Source organism: Malaya genurostris, chromosome 3, assembly GCF_030247185.1.
Source record: "Malaya genurostris strain Urasoe2022 chromosome 3, Malgen_1.1, whole genome shotgun sequence".
NCBI classification, from domain to species: domain Eukaryota; kingdom Metazoa; phylum Arthropoda; class Insecta; order Diptera; family Culicidae; genus Malaya; species Malaya genurostris.
In genome coordinates, this window is record NC_080572.1 from 303,583,884 (window position 1) to 303,610,290 (window position 26,407).

Here is a 26,407-nt window from a genome sequence, read left to right on the forward strand (position 1 = left end):
GCAGCAGCGATTTACTCGTGTTTCAAAAATATAGTGGTTTTCAGCTGGACACAGAATGTGACGGAATCGTTGAAGAATAGCGAAATAATGAGCGTCAGAACCACAGATGCCAGATTTGCTGATTGGTATGTAAATTTGCGATTTCGTTTGCTAGCAGACTTTGCAATTAAACAGACTTTTTTTGCAGATTTTCGAAGTTTTTATAAACATTCGTCCAATTTAATGACTACTGCTATTACGGTAGGGTTTTTGTTTGGCTTTTCTCGTCATAATTTTAAATTTTGACCTCACATAGGAGCATTTCTTGTACGAAGACGCCCCAAATTTTACCTGGCATCTTTGCCAGAATATTGGACAGTTGTTTTAACCCCTTCGCTGTCAGTTGTATTGAAATGAACCAGCTCTATAGAGCCACAAGAAAAATTTATCGACGGGTGGATTGAGGTCAATTGCAGTTTCAACTGGTAATATTCCTTAGCGACAAGTGTTATTTCATTGTTCATTGAAGACATCAAGACGTTACATGAAGACGACCAACTTTTTAAAGTGGACGATTTACAATTTTTTGTAATAGTTTATTTTTATAGTTAAATAGTCGATTTTTGTTTCGAATAGCACACGCATTAAAAAATCCGTGCAAGTTGTAGCCGATAGCACATCACATACGCATTATCAAAATGAATTCATTATGATTGAAGTTTACCTAATAATTATTCTGCTAATAGAAATTTGTCATTGTAACGGTCAATTTTAAAAAAAATATTTTTTCTGGCTCGTGGTCTCGAAAGGGTTGAATCGATGCGAATGATAGTTTCGTTATCTTTGCGGCATTTTGTCGCTATCTTATCGCATCGCAATCTTTTCTAACCGACAATGAAACTTACAATACAAAAAATAGAACAGCAGCGTATATGAGTTTTAAATTTGACAGTAGAACTGTTCGAATAAATAAAACTAACACTACTTACTGGAGATAGGTATGTTCCATTTTCAGTTCTATTATAGATCTCCAATATAAAACTTCCAGCTGGTAATTTTTGCTGTAAACATTCGTAAAGTGGTTTTCAGCATAGCAACCAGTGATGCCAACCGTACGGATTTATCCGTAGATCTACGGATTTCTGCTTTTTCTACGGATCTACGGATGAACCTCTTGAAACCTACGGATTTTGCATTATTTCTCCAGATATCTACGGGAAATAATTAAATCTGGGGTTTTTATCCATCCATGATCCATTTGTCAAAATTCATTTTAAAGAAAGATTCTGGATGACTTAACACTCACTGGTAGTTAATTATAACAGTAATCGAAAACGAAATGTTTCATCAGCCAGACGATTTCAACATTTCAGAAATTACTCTTAAAAGTAGGTGTTGACAAATGACTTACTGACCATTATCCGGAAAAAAACACTTAAAATATTATTACGTCATCTTCATAACTATTGTTGGCCTGTCAAGTTATATAAGTAATTCGCCACCGATCACTCATTTCTACAAGAAGCCTGTCTTTATGGCTCAGAGCCCCATTTTACGTGTGGGGTTAAATAAACGACATGAAAATAATTTTATGCAAACATATGAGTATGAGTACACTTAAAACCAAATCTACGGATTTCACCTCAGGGAAAAGTGGCATCACTGATAGCAACTGTTGCCAATTGACGCAATGTTTTTTTTTACGAAGCAACTTCACACCGATTGCTTGGATCACCGTAAGCTTGATCATCATTTTAATGTCGTTTTCGCTTAATGCCAAATGCCTAACCCAGTTTCCACCCTCACTGCTGTCAAACCATTTGTTTTCGAGACAGTTTCGAACCTAGTGTCAACGTTGTTGAACTGAAAATCGAGTCAGTTTCGAACCTGAACTTTATATTAGGTTTGCTCAAACCCCCGTTGCTAAGTGCGAATCCAACACAGTTTTGTGAAAAGTGTTTGATGAAACTGCCCTGGGTCATTTTAAGTTTTCTCAAGCGGAAACGACATAAGATTCTTTTGTCGTGAATACGACTTACTTTACTATGGGGTGCCTTTTCAAAAGTTTTTGATCGTGAATATCTCTTGTTGTATCTAACGAATCAACATAATTTTTGCTACATGTCATTGGAAATATGATCACAATTTCATGATAAAATTTTTAGTTGTGTGACATAATCTCAAATAATTCAAAATTAAACTTTTCTGAAATGTTTGGTTTAAATGAATATCAAAGAGGATAATTTATAAGGCGCGTTTGCCTCACTCGTATTTTTAAAGCTCATAGCTCAGTGATCTGTGAAAGGATTTATATAATCTAACTACGAATAGAATCGAAATTTTTCAACTTAAACGTGTATAGCAAAAGCGTTGAAGTATTTCAATAGTACACTATTGAAAAACCTGTCTCATTTGACCCATGTCAACACCAGCCAATCAGAACGCGTTCTGAGGAAGAGAACGAAATATCTGCTGCTGTACAACAATTCGTTGGAGAAAAATGTTCCGAACAGTGCCTAATATCGTAGTGAGTTCCACAATTTGGTCCTTCTGAAAGGCAGGAATGAATCCCGTACAGCATCCTGATAGTTTCTTTCAATGAAATGCAAATCCGAAATGAAATAATCGAAATTAAAATTCGCTATGCCGCTATTTTTATAGCCGTTAGGACCGCCCATTATTGAAAAAGTTACAAACGAAATCACGTAAAACGAAACCTCTTAACAAAAATTGAATCAGTTTGGATTCTATCACCAATACGAGCAGATGTATTTTGTGTCGTTTGCAAAGTTAGTTTCGCTTCCAACAAGAGCGATTACGTCACAGCTGGTAGTCATTTGCATTGGTGAAAAAACAACGGTGGAGACACAGCATTACACAAAATCAGCCGTTCTAATGGCTCTAAAAGTTTTCTAAAGAACTATTAGGATTTCTTGCTCGCAAATCGAAGATAAATATCCTCAGTTTAGTGCAAATCTAGAACAGTTTGATTAGATTTCTGCACTTTTCGCTGTGTGAAATTCACAGTAATCGAGCCTTCTTTGTTTTTGCGAAAAATGTGAAAAAGGGGAATGCTTGCATAATTCATACAACTGATCAACTAATTCATATTCGGAAGTGTTAAGGAGCATGTCAGTTGTTTTCGTATTCACGACATCCAGTTATGTCTCTGACATTACCCACCCGTCTTTTCTACGAAGCAACTTCACACCGATTGCTTGGATCACCGTAAGCTTGATAATCATTTTAATGTCGTTTTCGCTTAATGCCAAACCTAACCCAGTTTCCACCCTCACTGCTGTCAAACCATTTGTTTGGAGACAGTTTCGAACCTAGTGTCAACGTTGTTGAACTGAAAATCGAGTCAGTTTCGAACCTGAACTTTATATTAGGTTTGCTCAAACCCCCGTTGCTAAGTGCGAATCCAACACAGTTTTGTGAAAAGTGTTTGATGAAACTGCCCTGCGAAAACGACATAAGATTCTTTTTTCAAAACGTCATATCGATCATTATCCGGACGCTTTATAGCTTTTTCATTAATGTTTTTGAGAAATACGCAAGCAATAGAACCATACTAATTGAATGGGAAAGTAAACAAAAAGATGGTTGGAATGAATGGTCATGCTGATGATATCTGCATTGTAGGAATGTTATCCAAATATTCGCAAGAAAGAAAAAAAAACTGCGAGGTTATCGCCGATAGTCAGTGAAAGTCAGATCTAATAAACTATAAACCGAAATTGACTGACAATATAACCTCAAAAGCAGTGTCATCAATCGGCATCATCTCAAGTGTGGTTAAGAAATCGACAAAAAAAAGAAGATCTGTTTCACCAAAAACAACAATTGTAAACCAAAGTCACCAGAAAGCTCATAACCGAATAGTCGAAGTCAGTCGTGCGTCGAATCCTTTCGTTAATCACATCAGTAGAACGTTTCCTGCTCGGCCAACGAAGAAGACGAGGAAATGTTCTTACAGGACGAGGACAGCTTTTTGGCGCTTCCGCCCGTAGAGGATGTTGGCTTTTTTGGAATCAGCTTGTGAGTCACCGACGAGGAAGCATTGATTGCCGGCGTTGAGATGGTTTTGGGAAGATGTTTCTTCTCGCTTACCTTAACCGTGGAAGTTTCGGTGGGAACGGAAGCAGAGGCAGACACGGACACAGTGTTGTTAGCGGAGTTATTGAGCACACTGCGGGCCGTTACCGTTGTTAGTGGGTTACCGTTGGAGTCAGCCGAGCTGGAACTCGACGTGGCTCCGCTGGCAGAAGCTCGGGACGAAGCGACCACTGAATTGTTGCTACCCTTGGCGGCTGCCATTGCCGCTAGTCGGGCCCTGTTCAGCAGATTACCATGCTTCTCAACCATCGACAATTCACTCACCTTGCTGAGTAGCTGTTCGTCCAGTTGCTTCAGCTTTTCGTCGATGGATTTACGCTGAGCATCAAAGTTCTTCGAGTCGTAAATTGTCGTGTGCTCACTAGCACCATAGTTGGTGCTGAAGTTTGAACTACTGCTAGGTGAACTATAGCTATTGCTGCCAGCTGTCTGTAGGTTGATCGAGCTTTGATTGAAACTCGGATTCGTCTGTCCATAGTTCGAAGCGAAGCTGGAAGACGGGTTTTGTCCGTAGTTAGGATCTAACAGAGAAGCCGTTGTTGTCACATCGAACGAATTGTTCGATACGTCGTATGAAACCTGCGAGTTGTACGCTCCCAGTGGATTCAATGCGAAGCTATCGCTAGATAGGTTGTACGATCCGTAGGAGTTTGTAGAACCGTAGACTGTAAAACATACTTTGCTTAGTATTGTTAAACGTTTCTCACACGAGTTCCATACTTACTTTTCTGTCCCTGATAGGCACGTATCATGGCCTCTTTCTCGGCCAAACGATTCTCAACCAGCTTCAGACGAGTTTGCAGTTCCGTTACCTTCCGGTTTGCGGAGTGTGCTTCGTCCAGATAGCGAATCTTCTCCTGCTTTGCCTCCGCAATGATTCGCTCCGTTTCCTGCGAGTTTCGCTCCATCGCAAGCTTGGCAACATTTCGAACGTTCGACTCCTCCAGGTTGCGCTGCTCCAATTTAGAACACTCAGCTTCGAGTCTGAAATTAAGTCAGTCAGTCAATCGAAGTCGATGAATCAAGGGGATGCTCTACTACTCTAGACCTACCTCATTATCTGTGCGTCCTTTTCTCGCAGTTGCCATTTGAGGTTATCGGTTTCGCTAGTCGTACTGCTGCCGCTTCGATTGGGAAGATCATTGTCGTAATCCAGTAGAAGCTTTCGCTCTGCTTGCTCGCGCCTTTCACTGGCATTCTGTAGCGACTGAAGAGCGTGCTGAAGCTGTGCACATCGTTCCACATATACTTGCTTTTGGCGACACTGTGAACAAAGAAGCTGTTTTAGTACGTTAACTCATTCATTCTCCATAAAAATACCTCCTCTTCCAAACGCTTCAGTGCCGTATCCAACACGTTAATGTGAATTCTCTGTTCCTCCAAGGTGGCATTCTGGGCTTGCAACTCAATGCACTGACGTCGGTTAGCGTCAACTAGTGATTTGTCTGAAACATAGGTCATAGTACACTAGACTAGAGACTAAACAGACAACTACACTTACTTTGTGTCACTAGCTGCGAGATCAGTACGTCTTGCTGCGATCGCCCCAACTGATGGTCCGACGAAGCTAGCAACTGATTCTGCAGTACTTCCACCTGATCGCGGAAAGCTCGGTTGAGTTCCTGTAGTCGCCGGCAGTCCTGCTGAAGACGGTTACGAGCCGCCTTCTCCAGCCGTTCCCGCCTTTCACAGGACTGCACTAGCTCCTCATGTACGCGGTAGATATTCGAAATTTCCTGTTCCATCTATGAAAGATAACGTTGAGGTCTCAACGCTGCCAAAAAATTATTCCGTTCCGTTCGACTTACCTTCTGACTTTTCGCGACCTTCAGGAAGCAGCTGTTGAGCTGTTGCTTCAGTAGTTGATTCTCCTTGAACAAGGCTTCAATTTCGTCTGGATCGATATCGTCCGTTCGCGTCAAATCCGGTTGACTTTTGCTTTTCAACTTAGCGTTCGGTGAAGCAGGAGCCTCAGCATCCGCCGAGGCACTTTGTCCTGTCGTCCAGTGCTGACCGTACTTGGGAGGATGATCGCGCGAGTCCGTATTCTCCGAAACGCCCGAGTCACGGGTATTGGAATCACCGCGGTTTCGTGACGGCAGTTTAACCTCCTTAGCCAGATGTTTCAGAACGTGACTCTGGCTAAGATAATCCTCCGGAATTTCGGCAATTTCCTGCATCGGAGTTTGAGGCTCCCCGTACGATCGTGGACGTTCCTTTTTCACGTAAGGTGGCGGACTGGAGTACTCACGGTTCATCGAGTAAATTCCTTCATCATGGATCGAGTACAAACCGTCATCATGGATGATTAGAGTGTTGTACGATGATTGGGAGACGTCCATTGAAGAACGATTGGAGTTCGGCTCCTTCAGGGAGTTACGGTTGGAGTTGGTACCGGCCAAGGAGTTCCGGTTCGAACCATCGTTCCCACAGTTTGCGTATGCATGCATCGCGTTCCGAGTTTCCGAGATGCTACGGCTGCTGTTCGGTGTTGCATACCGGGTAGAATCCGACGAGGTGTTCGCAGAAAACTTATCGGAAATGTATCGACCCTGGATCTCGTTTACCGGCGTGACATTTCCTTGCATGTTCTCCTCACCCTGTGGTTCAACGCGAGCGTGACGTAGTACGTATCGCTCCTCTTGGGTCAAGTTCTCCGTCGAGGTCGAAACATCGGTGTCCGATCCGGATAGGCTACCGCTTATTGCCGCATACTTGGGGCTTGCCGAAGTAGCAGTTTGTGTAGGTTGACTCTGCTGCTGCTGAGCCTGCTGGGAACTAGATTGGGGCTGTTGCTGTGGTAGGGGAGGCGGTGGTAACATCGTACATCCGGAAGACGTTGTCAGCATTGGAGGGCGCACCGCTGGTGGGGGCGGTACCTGTGGTGGTCCGGAGAGTGCCGCACTACTGCCGGGACGACCAGTGCCGCCACTAGAGTTTCCGGCTGGTGATGATGACTGGGATGATTTGCTCGTCTGAGGACCGGCCCCGGAAGACGAGTACTGAGAGTATCTTAAACCGTGTGGGTGGGACATTTTGACAACTGCGGACAGTCGCTGTTTGCATTCAACTAGCGTTATTTGCCTGGAACTTTGGAGATGTGTTCAGGCTTACTCTCGCATGTAGTTTCGTGTTTTCGAGACACTTGCGATCCAGGCGATCATTCGGTTTAAGGTGGCAGCTTCACTTTTTGTTGTCTTATTTTAAAATAACTTTGAATTTCATTTATTGAACGACGAGCTTCGATCGTTAACCATTCAGTTCCATCTGTAATGCAAGAAAAAAATGTTACAACCAAGTTTGTAATACAGTATTAACATAACAACTATAAATTTTTTTTTTATGACTTAAAGTTTCCTACATTTTCATCATGAAACATGTTCTATCTTTGTAGAACATATTTTTTGATAAGGAGTGTATCGAAAATAAGCTATCCGCATACATTTGTGTTGTACACATGTCTTTGTGATGGTTTTTCATGCTCAGATCACAGCATGCTGTATGTTTGGCTGTCAGCTTTCGTTTGTTTACTTGTCTGTGCGGTTGAAATTCTGTGTTTTCAAAATGTCGCGTATTGAAAAGGAAGTGAAAATTAAGGTTCTGGACACATGGCTAAGTGAGAAGGGTATTACTATGCAAAAATTGGCGAATCGGTTTGGAATTTATCATGCCAGTGTTAAAACCATCATTAATAAGTTTGGGGAACACTATTCTATTTGGATGAGCTACCAGGAAGAGGCAGAAAACCCAGTTCTTCCACCCCAAAACTGGACCAGAAAGTGGTATCTCTAATCATGAAGAACAAATCAATGTCAAAACGTGATTTGGCCAAAATCTCGAAGCCAAAAATCTCGAAACAAAGTGTAGAACAGAAGAAGCGAGCAGCAGCAAGGGCCCGATAATTGTATTCGCGTCTTTCGCAGTGTTCGGATGCATGCGTTTTGATGGACAATGAGACTTATGTATAGGAGGACTCAAAAACCCTTCCAGGTCCACAATACTTTACTGTCGTCGTTGGAGAGGATGTGAGCGATGCGGACAGGTCGATTCAAGTGGAGAAATTCGGTCCAAAGGTACTGGTATGGCAAGCAATATGTTCCTGTGGTTTGAAGTCAACCATTTTTTACACTACCGGAACTATAAATGCAGAAATCTATCGATCTGAGTGTCTTCAGAAGAGATTGCTGCATTTATATAAGAAGCATAGTACACCTTCACTGTTCTGGCTGGATTTAGTGTCGGCTCACTATAACTACTATCAAATGGCTTGCGGAAAAGGATATAAATTTCATTGAGAAAAATATCAATCCACCAAAATTGCCATCAGCTTCTACCCATCGAACTTTACTGGGCAAACGTCAAGAGTTTCTTCAAGAAGACTGGTAAGGCAGCTGGGAACATGCAGGAGTTCAAAAAATTTGAGCTCAAGCGTCCAAAAAATGCGATACAACACTTGTCCGGAGCTTGATGTGGAGCGTTCGATCAATAGTTCGAAAATTCGTGATTTCATCCGGTTTTCATTATACTCAAGTTTAACTTCGTACAATAAAGGATTAATTTTTAGTTTGAATAAAATATTGTTTTTTATCATGATTTTAAAGAAAAATTTGTGGATGGCTTATTTTCGATAAACTCCTTAGGATAATTTCTGACACGACTTTTTAACACAAACTAATTCAGATTGTTTCGGCCGGACTCAACTTAAGCTCTCATTGTCTCTAAAGCTACTACTCAATTCCTATTGTATCGGTACGTGCTGGTACGGAAGAAGAAAACGCAACACCGCACCCGAACGTCCTTGATTTCTTCGTACACACAGTAAAGAATCGAAAACCAACACCGAAGCTCAGGTTCAAGTCCATCGGTACCGAGCACGAGTTTTCAACCGTGCTGTTGAAACCAGTACCACTATGGTGGTACGAACGTCTATAACCAGTGCACAGTGGAAAAAAATCGGAAAACCCGCAAAGAATACTGTAACTCATGAACTCACAAACTAAAGAGCGTTTCTTATGTAAAAATGTCCAAGGAATTCAATGGAATGGTTTACAATGGCCGCACGAATCACAATCCTGCTCGTTTTACCCCAAATGTACAGGAGTTTTGGGGTTTCCTATAACATTCGCTCTGTAACTTGAAAAAAATCTGGAAAATCGATTAGAAGAATCCACACTGGCCGAACGAAACGTTCTGGTGACTATTTTACCCCGTTTCCTCTATTTCGTGAGATCCTTACTGTAAACCGTCCTTAAATCTTGGTAATACTTCTTGCAAGTTTGCTAAATCTAGCTTAACTTATGTAAAAAAGTCTTGAGAATCGAATGGAAGAACCTACACTGGCCGCACGAAACGTTTTGATGACTGTTTTACCCCATTCCCTCCATTTTATGGTATTTTATTGTAAATCGGTCTTGAATCATGGTAAAACTTATTGGAAGTTTACTAAATCTAGCTTATCTTATAGAAAATGGCGTTTCGTGCGGCCATTAAAAACCATTCCATTGCTGGTTACTGCAGATACGTTTTGCTGGACATTGATTGCAGTAGATTGTAGATTTGATGGTGAAAGCTATGCAGAAGTACTGGGTTCATTAGTTACCGTTGCTGACCTTGTCTTTGGTTGAAGATGTCTTTCCCGTAGTGTCCTCGGTGCAGGGTTGACCATAGTGAGCAGATTGTTCAAAGAACTGGCATGTAATCTGCTTATTCTCATAGGTAACCAGCGTTTTACAAGGATGTTTCCCACCCTGACCACAAATAATGAAAGATGGAATTGCCTTACTTAGTGCTATATACCGGGAAAGAAATTCCGCTAAACTTCTTTTTCGATGGAAAGAATTTCTCCATATCGCGACATATTTTCTCGAACGTAATTATCGCTGATGTAACACAGGGATTTGTTAAGAAATCGAATAAAATGTCTGATTCGGCTCTAAAAAGCAACACCGCAGAAAAAAAACCTGTTTTACTGCTCTCGAATGAAAGGTCTTATAGCACAAAAGACTGCCATTGATTATTACACCCAAACCTCCGTTTATGTAAACTTCACTCTTTTATACGAAGTACCTTATGATCAAAAAAGAACCGGAATTTTCATTTTAAAATTCCCGCGCTTGTCCAATCGGTAAACTTTTATTATCTCAACATTGGCAACACTTTTATACACATTCTGTCAAATTTTGACGCATATCATACAATTAGTTTTTGTTTGGCGTCTATACAAAGAAGTTGAAAAATTTTCGTGTGGCGATTTTTATAATGGATGAAAATTTAGAACAACCTGCGTGCATCAAATTTTGTGTTGCAAATGGATTTAAGTGTTCCGAAACGTTGAAAATGTTAGAAAAGGCCTTTGGTAAATCGTGTCTAGGAAAAAAAAAGTACGGGTGTGTAATGTCAGAGACATAACTGGATGTCGTGAATACGAATAAAACTGACACGATTTCTTTATACTTTCGAGTTCGAATTGATTGTTGATCGATTGTGTGAATTGCGAAACTTTCTCCCTTTTCACTACTAAAATTTTCAACGATTTTTGACGTCGATTATCTCATTTCGGATTTGCATATTTTATTGAAAGAAGCTACCAAGATGCAGTACAGAATTCATTTCTGCCTTTTAGAAGGACCAGATTGTGTAATTCTCTACGATATTTAGTACAGTTCGGAACATTTTTCTTGAACAATTTTCGCACAGCGAAAAGTGCACGAAGCAAATCAAATTATTTTGGAAATTCACTAAACTGATGATTTCTACCTTCGATTTGCAAAGAAGTAATTTTAATAGTTCTTTAGATAACATTTAGAGCCATTAGAACGGCTGATTTTATATAATGTTGTCCACTTTTCGTTACCTGTTTTCTTTCTCTCCAATGCAAACCATCAGCAGCTGATGCAATCGTTCTTGCTTGAATTGAAACTAGCTTTGCGTACAAACCGACACATCCGCTCGCATTGCCAAATGATGCAAAACTGGTTTAATGCGTCTTGACGACCGGAATGAGCAAATGAGAACTACGACCTTAGCGTTTGAGGTTTTTAACCACGCAGAAGGTGCGCTCTCCGATGCCGCTGTTTGAATGCGTGTTTCTGCTCCGACGTCTGCTTTCATCTAACGCACAAGAAGAAATGATCGATTTTTGATCACGGTTTCCCTTTTATAACGTTCAGTTGAAGATATGTGCCTGACTACCTCAAAATCGTCGTCCTGGCGCGAAAAACCCAAGCAAAGGTAAAGAGTTTTCCGTGTTGTTTTAAAATTTTCAGAAAACGTAATTTTTGAGTTGTTTGTGGTTATTTCACACTGTTCAAAATATTATCCTAAATTCCTGATCAGATTTTTGATGAAATAGTGCAAGAATTATGTTGCTGCCTTTAATATTCACGATTAAGTTCTGCCCATTCTTCCATATGGCTAATTTTGAAAAGGCACCCCATAGTAAAGTAAGTCGTATTCACGACAAAACACAGGCATACGAGTGGTATAAACGCTTCAAAGGTGGTCGTACAAGCTTGGATCATGATGAGATAACTGGCCGCCCAACAACATCTGTTACTGAAGAAAACATTGAATCGGCGAAGCAAATCGTTCTGTACCGATTAGGGAGATTGCTGTGTTGTTGAGCATCTCTTATGGATCAGCCGAAAACATTTTAACTGATGTTTTGGGTTTGAAACGCGTCGCTTCTCGGCTGGTGCCAAAAAAGCTGAATTTCATTCAAAAACAGCGTCGTGTTGATGTGGCCAAAGAGATGGTTTTTGGCCAAAAACTCAACCAATATCAAACCAAGCACCGTACTCTCCAGATATGGCCCCGTGTGACTTTTTCCTCTTCTTCAGACTCAAATTGCCATTGAGGGGAACGCGTTTTGAGACCATAAAAGAGAATTCGCTGCGTGAACTAAAGGCCATACCTTCGGAGGCCTATAAAACTTGTATGGAAAAATTGGATCAAGCGTTGGCATGCATGTATTGCCGCAGGGGGAGAGTACTTTGAAAGCGATAATAAAGAAATTTATTACAAATTGAAATTTTGCGTGTTTTAATAAAATTCCGGTTTTTTTATGATCATAAGGTATATCCCAAATAACGTAAAAAGAGGTTTTTGCTTAATATGGAAGCATGTGTTCTGAGAACATAAGTGTTGTACATTCTGGGAATAAAATGGAAATGAAGCGAAAATGCCGAAAAACAATGTTTTATGATGTGCAATAACAATGAAAATAAGTACACTAACTTTTCTCAGGGACGGCTGAACAGATTCTCATTCTTTCAAATGAAAAGTATAATTGTCCCATACAAAGTTCCTAAATTTCATTTCGATCCACCGGCTTTCGGTTCCAGAATTATAGGATGATTAGTGTAAAAGGTGTGTCCTTTTTCAAATTACTTACTGACTTTTCTCAGAGATGGCGTGATCGATTTAAACAATATTAGGTACAAATGGCAGGGGCTTATGGTCCCGTACAAAACTCCCCAATTTCATCCGGATCCGACTTCCGGTTCCGGTTAATACATAATCTCACATCTGGTGGCGCTGCGGTCATTAGAGAGAACACTCTTGCGCTTTGGACCGTTTTGTTCAGGATGAATACCATGGTTTTCATTTCAGTTCACCGATTGTTTTGAATAGAATGTATGAAATTCAATGTTTCTTAACTTAAGCTTAACTAATTGAATTTATTTGTTAATTTCAGAATGGCATACAACACTTTCAATAAATTACTAGAAGAGTTAGAAACAACCAGACCCTGTCAGCTTGGAGCGAAATCAATCTTCAGCTCAGCAACGCCATCGCACGGCAGCACATTCAACGTATCATGTCAAATGTATGGGTGCGCAGTGCTGCTATTTTGGCGCGCACGAATTTGACATTTCTCTCCCATACTTCTATGTACGAGATTCAATGCGGACTCACCTGAGGGCGCCATGCTCGCAAAAAAAGATGTTGCCAATAATTTGTTCGGGAAATGTGAGAGCTGGATATCTTGTTAATATGATGTCTTTGAAACAACTAAAGTTGGGTTAGCTGTATATTACAAAACGATTGTAGAAGATCAAAAACAAAAAAAAACTCGAGGCGCAAATAAACATGAAGGAAAAAGAGTATCGTGGTTATAACTAGAATTATTTTGAAGAATACCACACATTACAGTTCGCTTTAACATCTCATCCAAGTCAGTCGATGTAACAAAACCGCTTACGTTCGAGACGGAAGAATCCAAGTACAGTATTGTGTAGTGAACAAAAGAACGACCTCGAAATGAGTGAACCAAACGAACAAAAGCTACCGCCGACACGAAAGAATACAATTGTTGTTGACTTCAGGCAGTGCAAAATTCGACCTTCGATACGAGAACTTGATGGTTTGCTTAGGGAGCAAATGCATCTTGACATTAAACGTGTACATTTACTTCAATGCAATAGGACGAATAATGTTGTTTACATCCAGTTTTATAAAGAGTTGGATGCAATTCAATTCGCAATTCAATAACAATGTGCACTATGTGGAGCACGAAAACATCAAGTACAACATTCAGTATATATGGAAGATAGTGCTACAGAAGTGCGTGTTCACGATCTTCCCTCAAGCGTAACCGATTCTTACATTCGCAAAACTATGTCCCAATATGGAGAGATTCTCACTATCGAAAAAGAAAAGTGGAAGATTTTTTTCCCCCGGTATTCTAAATGGCGTACCTTTATTACGCATACACTTGAAGAGGCCTATACCTTCTTATGTGATTTTCGGTCAAGATACAAGAATTCCGTGCAAATCACTTGTTACCTATGACAATCAGATGACCACAAGTCAATATTTCCAAAAAGCTGTTCATTACGGTAAGCCATGTGATAAACTGGACAAGGAGACAACTACACCAAAGGACACCAAAGTGCTTCCTTCACACCAACCCCAAACAACCCCAGTACATCTGTGACAGCCACCAACAATGAAGCATCCCCTTCAACGAAACCATCCAACGTATCCCCTATAGATCAAAGTACACCAGCTGCAGTTAACAACTTACCCTCCAACCAACCAGCAACTGCAACCAATGTACAACAAGGCGCATCTACAGCAACTCTCAACGAGCTCAAGACTACGCAAGCAATGGATGATGAAATAACCCGCGAACGAAGTGACCCCCGATCCTCGTTGGATGGAAATGGAAACTCATCTCCCCCTAGAAAAAGGGTGACGAGATCCAATAGCAAAAAAAAATTTTAGTAACAAAAATGTAAGCCAATCGGCCACGTAAAGGTTTTACGCAAAAAGGTCAGAATGAAAATTTTATTATAAAACAAATACCACACATTCATATCGGGAGTACAAATTAGTTCGGTCTGAATTCAAAAGATGGCTCTGGCTGGATGTTATGAATATTGAACAGTAACAGCTGATGTCGATAGTTTCAAGAGATTAGACATCTGTCATTATTATTCAGTTCATATTGCTTCGAGTTTTTTTAAACCTTGTTTTCCACTGTGTCAATTGTGAGCAATTTTGTGTTAACTAAGCAGCATTTGCGGGATGTTTAAATTTACTGTTCTAATTGGAAGAAAACAGCGAGAGGAACTTGCAGAATTATTGCAAGCGATTCAACAAGCATTTTCTGTACGATTCAAATCCATGAGGATGATTTGAGCCGTGCATTACGAGAAGAACGGCCGAAATATAAGCAAAGACATCACAAAGTTATTCTCCTGCACGACAATGTTCGGTCTCGTTGCAAAATTAGTGAAAAAATATTTGGAAACGCTCAAATGGGACATTTTGCCGCACCCGCCGTGTTCTCCTGATATTGCTCCTTCTGATTACTGGCCGTAACGATAATATAACAACACTGTAGGATAAGAAGGTAAGCACAAAATAAATCATTTTCTCTTGCATTGCAGTATCTTATCGATAGAAATCTTGGAATCTTCTTTGCAAACAATATTTGATTTAGCAGTAGAAGATTTTTCACGAAGAAACACTCAATATTAAGTCAGATATTGCTTTGCTGACTTGTATCCGAAACAATTTTATGACTCATCACCTTCACTCCAAGTAAGCCTTTTTAATTAATGCTATAAGAATTATGACTAATCCACTTCTGATTGATCACACACTTTCCGTCATTCAAACGATTTACGCATGAATCATCGTTTCCATGATCCTGTTATCTCTAATGGCGTTAAATTTCATTAAATCACCCCAATCGAATCGATTAATCCATTTATCAGTTCTGCACACTGCAACTCAATATGCTGCACAATAATTTCCAACCTAATAATTCACGATCCAACCGGCATTCCACGTCCATCATCAATCATACGAACGGCGGCGACTGTTGGCACTGCCGCTGCATGCTCGAAATTCCATACCACTCATAAGCGGTAAGCGAAAATTGCATAATGCCACTCACACATACACACACACACACACACACACCACATCAGCCAGGCGTGCCTTCTTCATTTACTCTGCTAATGATGCGATAATTGCTTCACCGTTGCAAATTTTATCAATCAAATCTCTCTAAAAATAGTTCTAATGCGTTCTGAAAATGTTAACATACATACGTATTTAATCGGACTTGGAACGCGCACGCTGGTTGCTGACCTTTTCCTGCTCAACCAGATCTGACTTTTTGCATTACTTTCATTGCACCCGCAGTACGTAACTGACAGGCCATGACAATCTCTCCGACCCGAGCGAGTGCATGTTTATTTTCCTTTTCAGCTGCCAACAACTATGTTGAGTCCAACTGAACTCGATTCTACAACCGCATTCGTGTGAATTTGCTACCCCCCCTTGTACATACCAGAAGGTATTACACAGAGATAGTAATAGCAAAAGAATACGTGGAATGAGATGACTGCTCTTTTTTATATTATTATTATTATTACTGCCATTCGGGACCCAGATTCTTTTGGATGGCTCTGCTCTATCCTGCTCACACTCACACACACAGATGCCAGCTTTGCCGCGGTGCTCGTCGTACCACCGCCAGCCGATAATCGTGAAAAAATATTTAGCTCGATTACTACACTGCTAGAAATCAGCACTGTTATAAAATGTGTTTCGCTAAATACATTTCGAGGTTTCAGGTCTCACCAATAAATCATGTTCGTTCCATTCCAGTAGACTAGTAAAGGGTGATTTTTTAAGAGCTTGAGAACTTTTTTAAACAATAAAACGCATAAAATTTGCAAAATCTCATCGGTTCTTTATTTTAAACGTTAGATTGGTACATGACATTTACTTTTTGAAGATAATTTCATTTAAATGTTGACCGCGGCTGCGTCTTAGGTGGTCCATTCGGAAAATCCGCTTTTTTATCGACAAATTTTGTTCAGCGATGAGGCTCATTTCTGGTTGAATGGCTACGTAAATAAGCAAAATTGCCGCATTTGGAGTGAAGAGCAACCAGAAGCCGTTCAAGAACTGCCCATGCATCCCGAAAAATGCACTGTTTGGTGTGGTTTGTACGCTGGTGGAATCATTGGACCGTATTTTTTCAAAGATGCTGTTGGACGCAACGTTACAGTGAATGGCGATCGCTATCGTTCGATGCTAACAAACTTTTTGTTGCCAAAAATGGAAGAACTGAACTTGGTAGACATGTGGTTTCAACAAGATGGCGCTACATGCCACACAGCTCGCGATTCTATGGCCATTTTGAGGGAAAACTTCGGAGAACAATTCATCTCAAGAAATGGACCGGTAAGTTGGCCACCAAGATCATGCGATTTGACGCCTTTAGACTATTTTTTGTGGGGCTACGTCAAGTCTAAAGTCTACAGAAATAAGCCAGTAACTATTCCAGCTTTGGAAGACAACATTTCCGAAGAAATTCGGGCTATTCCGGCCGAAATGCTCGAAAAAGTTGCCCAAAATTGGACTTTCCGAATGGACCACCTAAGACGCAGCCGCGGTCAACATTTAAATGAAATTATCTTCAAAAAGTAAATGTCATGTACCAATCTAACGTTTAAAATAAAGAACCGATGAGATTTTGCAAATTTTATGCGTTTTATTGTTTAAAAAAGTTCTCAAGCTCTTAAAAAATCACCCTTTATTTGCATGAACTGCTAATACTACCTCGTAATTCAACATAAACCGCTAGGCAGACGTGAATATAATGCTTTTTTACAAAACACTTGCATTTTGCATCGAAGTTCGATATCTTTACTGACTTGTCGACCGAAAACGAATTTTAACGTTTCGTCCAATATCCAAATGATAACATTTCAGTAACAAATTTCCATACATTTATAATGAGCTGCAATTAAAGTGTCGAATAAAATGCGGAAAAGGTTAGTGTAAACAGCTTCAGTCCTTCGTGTCGATTTTTATCAGTGTCGCAGATGTCGCTCACTTCGAAGGAAATAAGATACTAGCAACAGCAGCATCAGCAGCAGCAGCAAAAATCCAGTGGAATTCCATAGCAAACCAAATCCGTTTAACGGCAATGGACAGCCGCGCTTCCACTCAGATTAGTGTTGGTGTCACTTCTTATTACGAATACCACTGTGTGTGCGTGTGTACATCATGATATTTATGAGGAAAAAAAAATACTACGAATGGAATGTGCGATTTGCGATTCTCATCGACATTTTTAGCTACGCATATTCCTGAAGAGCACCTTGAACTAATCTTGGCCGGTTTTCGTTTCTTGGATATAGCACTATTTCACCACAATCTGGGTTCGGAACCCAACGAATTCGAAGCCTACACAGCTGAAAAGTTCCGTCGTTCCTGAAAATTCATTCACCATCACTTCCAGTCGGAATTTTTGCCTCTTGCCGGAAGTGAAACCGATAAATTTCTATCACAAACTACACCCCAAATCGTTATTTCACTTTTACTACTATTTTCAACCACTTACACTCAATTGAAACATGTAAATTCGGAGAAAATAATCCGGTACAAAACACTATCCGACTTCCACCTTTTTCTTGGCACATTAGAATGAGTTTGCTGCATTCCTCAACGGCGGCGTTGTCGTCGTGTTAGGGCTGACACTTAACTGCTCGAATTGAGCGATGTCAGCCAGGGCTGCTCGAGTCGCTCGACGCTCAACGTTGCCAGGTATGCCGATTTTTACAATTATAGCATTTTCGTGTTTTTTCATCGCACTACATCGAAGTGGTGGAGTTTGCTTTGGAACCGTTCGTTTCAGTCAATTGCCCATGCTTTTTCTGAAAAACTTTCTCTGTACTGATATCACTGATGTTTGCATTTATCAAAACTTCAGTTTTTCTTTAGTTTATTGTAGTCAAGAGTCACGATGTAGAATGAACTGGTGGTCATACAAGCATTTGTGATTTTCTTGTGAAATTTAGTATGGCACCCGGGCTCACTGTAAGAAAAAATCAGAACAAAACATGATTTGGTACATGTGACTGTGTGGAATTTTCGGATAATACACAGTAAGAATAACTGAATCAATAATTTAACGGAAATTCCGACTGTATTTGCCGTCATGATGCAGGGACGACTGGGGTCCAACGGAAAATGATTCTTTTTTTTTTCATGAATTCGTTTATTTCATAGGCAATATACATAGGTTTTTTTCGCCGTGGCATCCACAATACATAGTACTTTAAACCTAATACATTTCGAATATCATATTAGTATGTTGGTATTCATTAGTTAATCTAAACACTGTTTTTGATCAAGCGATTTGCTATTAAAAAAATACATTAAAAAAATTATTATTAGGTGTACAACTTTGCTTCCGCCGTTTTTTTCTCAACATTTAAAGCTTTATTGCGAAAAAGTGCTTACAGATGTATTATTTAAAGTATTGTCCGTCGCTAGCGACAACTTTCTCCCATCTTTCCGGAAATTTTCGGATCCCGGCTCGAAAAAAGGAGTCCTTTTTTGACGCTATCCATGAAGCAATCCATTTTTCCAACTCTTGGAAGGATTGAAAATGTTGATCTGCCAGGCCGTGTGCCATCGAACGGAATAGGTGGAAGTCAGAAGGGGCGACACCTGGGGAATACGGCGGGCTTTTTGACCACTTTTGCGACGTCAGGCCGAGCATTGTCGTGTTGGAGGATGACTTTGCCATGTCGCTCTTGATACTGTGGCCACTTTTCTTTTAGCGCGCGACCAAGGCGCATCAGTTGCGTTCGGTAGCGATCTCCTGTGATGGTTTCTCCCGGTTTTAAGAGTTCGTAGTAAAGTGTTATTCATCTTTGAAGGTTTTTTCTCTTCCACCATCGTGTTTGTCTTCGACATCAAAATCACTATTTTTAAAACGTTGAAACCACTCCCGACACGTTCTTTTACTCAGAGCAGCATCACCGTAAGTTTCTGGAAGCATTCGATGCGCTTCAGTTGCATTTTTTTTTTCGAATTGTAACAGAAAAGTAAAACTTCCCGCAAATGGCGAGAATTGGGCACATAAACAGACATTTTCGAGCGTGAATAATACGAAAACAAGAATAACTGTCACTGAAACGACGATGACAATTCGTTAGGCACTGTACACATTCACTTTAAAGGCATTATCATCTATGTATTTTAACCAGCCTCAGCCGGTACAGCCACCTATCGGAAAACGGAGGAAGCAAAGTTGTACACCTGATATTTTGTACATGATCTTATAACTATTTAGGTTTGTTTGTATCAGTTCATTACTCTTATTCATATAATATAGCAAGCGGGTTGAACTCATGGAAAAGAAAACAGTCGAGCATAAAATAAAATTTAAATTGGAATTCCAATGGACTTAATGAAATAATAAAGAAGTTTCATGTATGTAAGGTCACGACCAGCAAGAATGTCGCGAACTGAGACATTGGATAGTCTACCTTGAGTACGCAAGGAATTTATTAGTTAAGATCTGACTTCACGATACTCCATACATGTCCAAACGACATGGTCAGTATCACGATAACCTTCGTCACAAGCACAATGATTAGTCTCGGAAAGTCCAATTCGAAGGAGATGTGCATCTAACGTGTAGTGATTGGACATGAGTCTAGACATCACACGAATAAAGTCCCTACTCACATCCACCTACCCAGATCATCTTTATCCCAAAAAGCTTGCCAGCTGGCAAGTGTTCTTTAGCGAAACGCGCTATAGAACTCGTTGGAAGCAATCGGTCTCTCATCAACTTTACCCTCGATAGCACCACCTTTGGCTAAAATATTGGCTCTTTCATTGGCTGGAATGGAGCAATGAGCCGGGACCCAAACTATTATGATTTGATAATTATTATTCAATATGACGCTCAGGCAATGTTTTATTTTTCCCAAGAAAAACGGTTCATTTTTTCCAGCTGCGTTTGAGTGAATGGCTTCAATTGCACTCAGACTGTTTGGAGATAATGTGACGATTACACCCAAACTATAATGAACTGCTGCTAACTCTGCTATATAAACAGATGCAGGTTCTTGAAGCCTAAACTAAGCCGAAACATTATTGTTGAATATACCAAACCCAGTAGCCTCTTGAATTCGTGATCCGTCCGTGTAAAATATTTTCTCAGAGTCAATATGCCTGAACTTACTTGTAAATATTGTTGGGATTTCCATCGAGCATAGGTGTTCCGGCATTCCACGCACTTCGCGCTGCATGGATGTGTCGAAAAATAAAGTTGAGTCAGGGACATTTAGGAGGAACAAAACGTTTCTGTTTCTTCTATGTTTCTATTCCGACTTTATTTGTCTTTACTTTGTCGTAGCCCGTTTTCTCGGGGACAGTTATTTTCATTCCTATCCATCATAGTGCTGTTGACTCGCAAATCGCACTTTCACCCATTTTGCCGTCGTAGTCGATGGTTTGAGGCGTCTCTTGATCGTCCGTAGTACTATTTTAATTGAAGCGGGTTTGTGTTGTTTCACTGTGGTTACAGTTGATGTTTTAGCAGGGGAAGTTTGTTCGGTGATTGCAATATTTTTGTTTTTTGAATCAATAGTACTGGATCCGCATTGGCTGACGTTGTCTTTTTCGTAGTGTCAGTATAAGGTTTGCCGTTGTAAGCAGGTTGTTCGCAAAACTGACATGTAATCAGCTGATTCTCGTAGGTAACCAACGATTCACAAGGATTCCTTCCGCCTTGACCACAAATTACACAAGATGGAATAGCCTTATGTAATCGCATACGTAACACTCGCACGCCATTCTGGATACCTGGGAAAAATTCTGTCAAACTTCATAATTAACGACTAGATGCATTTGGTCTTTCAGTAATATTTCAATTTCGTTGGCAGCTGGTCTAACTTTGCAGCATTTGAAATCAATACAAATAGAATTTGGTCTTGAAGGCCAGGTTTCAGGCTTTCGTAAATCGTATTTGCCCATTTCGTATACTGTATTGTTCACTACACTGTATTGTCTTAGTTTTGTCATCCGCAATGTAAAATCAATTATATTGTTGACGAATCGCCACATTCGAAAAAGAGAAAAAGGACGTGGGCATATTGGGCTCACCACCATTATTCGAGTCCCAATCTGGAAGGATTCTTAGTGTCAGTACGTACGATCGTAGTACTAGCCATGCAATGATCCTGTACGCTATGAATCGGCTGCGAAGTATGTTGAAACAGAAAGGACAAATTTCACAAAAGGAATCTAATGTGAAGACTCTGCTTTGCTCACCATCTAGATGGCTTAGAACATGCATTAGAAAACTATATTAAGTTAGTAAAAGAAGCCTGTGAAATAAAGAAAACTAAATAAACTAAGCGGAATACTTACAATGGAAGCTTCGCTAACGAATCATCACATAAGAATATTCAGTGAGAAACGCGTATGAATTGAGCTCACAATAACTTATAGTTTTGAAGAACGAAAAATAACACAAAAGAAGCAAAATACTTCTTCCAAATTTAACTATTCTTGAAAGCTCAACGGAATAGAAATATAGAAGAATCATTTTGTTGAGCAAAAATTATGGCAATTGTATTGAGCACCCAGAAGGTCGAATTGGTGGGCCACCCGCCGTATAGTCCTGACTTGGCACCTAACGACTTCTATTTGTTCCCTTCCGTAAAGATTCAGCTGCGTGGAGAGCGATTCAATACTCCTGAAGAAGTTGTTGAAGCGTCCTCGAAAATATTCCCTCATCGTGTTATTTTTCAATGCTTTTCCACGAGAAAATTACAAAATATTGTTCGAGAAATGCTTTGAATTATGCAAAACTTTCGAATGTATTGTTTTGAACGATTACTCTAAAAAAACAGAATAGAACGTATTTATTTATTCCCACTAGAGATGATCGGGTAAACAATTTCTTAAACCCGAACCCGACCCGTATCCGGTCGAAAAAAATATATTTACCCGTACCCAACCCGAACTCGAGAAAAAATGTCATTTCGGGGTCGGGACCCGTACCCGACAAAAACTACTTTACTCTTTACTCGTATCCGACCCATACCCGAAAGCAGTTCGGGTATTCTGGTTCGAATACTCGAGACCCGATCTGTTGAAAATTTAAAAAAAATGTCACCCGAACCCGATCCGTGCCCGTCGGATTCGGGTCGGATTTAGGGTACAAATACCCAAAACCAGATTATTTCTAATCTCCACCCAATTTGTACGCGGGCATGTTCTCACTGAGAACCTCGCGGTTCAAGCAAATACAAATAATAATACCCCTAAGTCCCATACAAACGAACCGCCAATGTTTGGTTCACAGCCTGAACAAGTAAGCCTAGCAAATTACTCCCTTTCGTTGCGATAGTTTGAAAATGTGGAAGGAGATCGTTTCTGGCAACGCTTTATGCTAGATGCTACGGCGCAAAACAAGTTTGTTTGTTTATGTTTTCCGTTGTTGTATTGCAACAAATTCAAAGATACACTCCAGCTAATCGATGAATGAAGAATTGCGATATTTTTTGGCAGTGATGGGACTTTATTTCATAGACGGGCCTTGGTGTGGAACATGGGTACGATTCGTATACGTACCACGGAAACAGCGATTAGCGCTCTACACGATAAAATAAAAGTTAAAAGAGAAACAAATGCTAGCTGTGTATGCGTTTTCCCAATAGTCACTCATATAAGCGTGACCCAGACAAATTGATTATAGCCCGAACGGTGGCAGACACAACAGTTTTTCTTTCATGATGGATAAACTTATTAATTGAATTATTTTCTATTAGTATTATGGCGTAAAGGTTCCCCGCATTTAGCAGATGTTGGAAAAATTCCTACTCCTCTGACGGGAGTGATTTGCAATGTGAAGAACGGATGGCTACCATAACGATTCGGTGAACAGTGCCGAGACATTCTAACATATAATACTGAGCATTTCCGAAAAGCCAAGGAGCAAATTTCTGAAAAGCCAAGGAGGACAAAAAACAAAATCCGATATGGAATAACCATATCTCATACACAACAACATAGTTCAAGTTTATTTTTCACTACAATAAACAGTAACTATGGTGAACTTGTTCTTACCCTTCAGTGTTGCTAGTTTTATAGAAAACTCGTTAAAGTACATTGCCACTCTGACAGTGTATCATGACAGTGTACCGCACGATGCAAAATGTGTCCTTGAAAATTTGTCGAAGTACTCCGTATTATAATTTGTATTTGGTTCAAGTATAACCAAATGTTGACAAATCGTTCCAGTTCATGAAATTGTAGTATTTTTTTTAAGTGTTGAGCGTTTTTAATTATATTGACATGAACTGTCGGAAAATATATTGCTCACAGATGAAATTAAAACATTTATACTATAGGAATATCTATTCAATAAATGGAAAACTTGTTTTACAATTAGTTCTTATGTTCTTCTGCATACTTTCACTTTAATGAAATGGCAACTACGGAACTGACATAAATCAGATTCAATCACCATTTGAAATTTATGGTTATAACATGGTTATGACAAAATCAACAGTTTAATCAACAAATGCTAGTTAAATCAACAACATTTTAGTTAGAACAACAAGGGTGTAAACCAACAATTGCAATATTGTAATTTTTTTATCTGGAAGTTCTCCGTGTGCGTAATCGCAACTCAAATCTTGACTTATTTTCGACGAGCGTGTATGGATGCTGGCTTGCTGAGCTGATAGCATCTTGACTGTGTTGTTTAGAATTTTCGTTCCTTTTGCTTACATGGGCTGTTCAAACACATACTCTGTATCGCGTACACGTGGTATCTTATTCATGCATGAATTTGACTTAGGATGTGACGTTTAACACACGCACACTACAAACTAAAACAGTATACAAAATTTTCTTTCCTTGTTCTAACAAGCAGTTTATTAGGCTCCAGTTTTGCGGTGCAAAAGATTTACTAGTCTCTGCTAGACTCTCAGTAACTAAGAAGTATTAATGTATTAATGTCGAAGTACGCACACTTGTGACGAACTATATTTGCTTTTTTTTATTGCATAACTTGTGAGAAATACATTTTATTATCGTTACCTTAAATTTGCGTGTTAGTCAACAAACTGGTGGCACACGGAACGGTCAGTGAAACACAATTTCCCGACATGAACACGGTCAGACTAGGATATCTAGTGCAGAGATTGGAGCAACTGGGAACGAGAATTCCGGTGCGAAGTGTGCCTAAAATAAACAGATGCTACGCAAAAAACGTGAACCAGTTTACTACGATAGCCTGCTTTGGTCGACCGATTTTCGCAAAGACGCATATTATCCCGGCTTCGCTAACCGGTGAGTGTTTGATGTAAACTATTCTTCGTGTCATAATAGGGATATGTCAGTACACTGAGCCAGGCCTACTCTGTTTTAGGAGGGCCCCCAAAATGTTCTGCACGTATTTGTAAATTCAGGTGCGATGATGGGCTCGACTGTGCGATTATCGGTTGTGTTCTCATGATTGGGACGATAGTCGACTTGAAAAAAAGATACGTGGGGTAGAATACCGATGAGTTGTATTCACATTATTATATAATGTATGAAGATCACACAAGAGGTATTTGTTGTTTCTATATTTACCACTTTGTAACGGTGATAAACTTGGCTATGCAGTTCCATTTGTTATGAGATTGCACAATCATTTATGTTTAAAATTATCAGCTCAAATGGAATGTCGCGTCATAGCCACGGCCCAAACTGAAGAATATGGCTGATACAAAATTCGAACACGACCGAATAGGGTTACCATCCGTGGGAAATTTATCCGGCAATAAGATACTGGTCCGGAAAGCACTGCAGGAGTTTGAAGCTAGGTATGTGTGGTTTTTTTTAGACTTTCGCTGGAAGAATTCGATCGCTGGTTCCCATTCATTCTACAAGCTTATCTTTGAAATCGAGCTGTCGAGGATGATTTTCACGCATTTCTTCTTTTTCTTCAATTCTTTTTCAAGCTGTTTTTTTTCTTTTGTCACGCCACACTTAAATGCACGATGACAACGAAATGGAGAGTGTAATATGGTTATATCACATACATTTCAAATGGAATCTGTTTTCTGTTAAATCGCAGATTTTTTCTATATCCATGCTCATTCCTCCTGTGCACATATCCTTCTAAAGCCTGCGCCTATTTCTTTTTTTATGCTGAAACCAACAAGGTTTCAATTTTGTAAATTTTTTCACCGAATTTTCAGCAGCAGACCGTGCGGTAATTAAATTGATTACAAAACATTCGGGCAGTGGAATTGTTGATCTGTTGGAAACTACCGAACTATTCTGTAACATACAGATGGTTCCGTAATTTCAATGTTTATTGTGATAAATTGAGCCGTTTTCCAAAGAAGGCCTGAATTCACATAAGCTGTAAACGAAGAAAAACCGATGAATTTTTTATGCTCGTTCAATTCTTTTTAAGACACTATAAAATATATTCAGATCAACATTTTATGAGTCGATTGTTGGTTAATCTTTACAACACACATTTTACACACTTCGGAAATCATCGTAAAAAAATCACGTAACTTCGGAAATCCGCGTAAAAAAATACCACAAAATTAAAGATTTTTTTATGCCAAATGTCTCAGAAATACATGAAACGTTGAGGTATGATGTAATCTAGAAAAAAAAATGTTTTAAATCAACTTTGGGAGAATTTGAGACGACGTAACTTCGGAAATCCAGATCTGGTGTAATATAAAAAAAATCGTTTTTAAATCTACTTAGGAATTTCCGCAGATTTCGAAAATCGAACATTTTTTTATGCCGGATGTTTTAAAAATGCATGATACGTCGAGATCAGATATAAACTAAAAAAATTTGTTTTGAGAAAAATCTGAAATTTCCAGAGAGACTTAAAATTTTTTTCGGGATAACACCAGATCTCGACGTTTCATGCATTTAGAAAACTTTAGAATTGCATGAAATGTTGAGATCTTGTGTAATTCCGCAATATATTTTTTTAAAAGTCAGA

The 26,407-nt window shown here is 39.7% G+C and overlaps 2 protein-coding genes across 5 annotated transcripts in view; one reads left to right on the forward strand and one right to left on the reverse strand.

Annotated features, from left to right (window-relative positions):
* Positions 1-18,100, reverse strand: part of LOC131439647 (uncharacterized) — a 28,540-nt gene extending 10,440 nt beyond the window's left edge. Inside the window, exons 1-7 of one of the 4 annotated variants that reach the window (XM_058610930.1) lie at positions 17,972-18,100; positions 5,907-7,365; positions 5,600-5,843; positions 5,419-5,543; positions 5,151-5,362; positions 4,823-5,082; positions 4,363-4,763 (exon numbers count right to left, since the gene is read on the reverse strand). In XM_058610930.1, coding sequence (XP_058466913.1) covers positions 4,363-4,763; positions 4,823-5,082; positions 5,151-5,362; positions 5,419-5,543; positions 5,600-5,843; positions 5,907-7,133 — 2,469 coding nt within the window. In that variant the 5' untranslated portion in view covers positions 7,134-7,365; positions 17,972-18,100. Of the gene's footprint in view, positions 1-4,362; positions 4,764-4,822; positions 5,083-5,150; positions 5,363-5,418; positions 5,544-5,599; positions 5,844-5,906; positions 7,366-15,658; positions 15,793-17,728; positions 17,941-17,971 lie in introns of those variants that run through there. The other 3 variants (XM_058610929.1, XM_058610932.1, XM_058610933.1) reach the window with 3 other exon arrangements.
* Positions 18,101-24,303: 6,203 nt separating this feature from the next.
* The window catches only part of LOC131434400 (uncharacterized), a 42,063-nt gene continuing 39,959 nt past the window's right edge, over positions 24,304-26,407 (forward strand). The window contains exon 1 of the mRNA XM_058601067.1: positions 24,304-24,735. Coding sequence (XP_058457050.1) covers positions 24,552-24,735 — 184 coding nt within the window. The 5' untranslated portion in view covers positions 24,304-24,551. The remainder of the gene's footprint in view (positions 24,736-26,407) is intronic.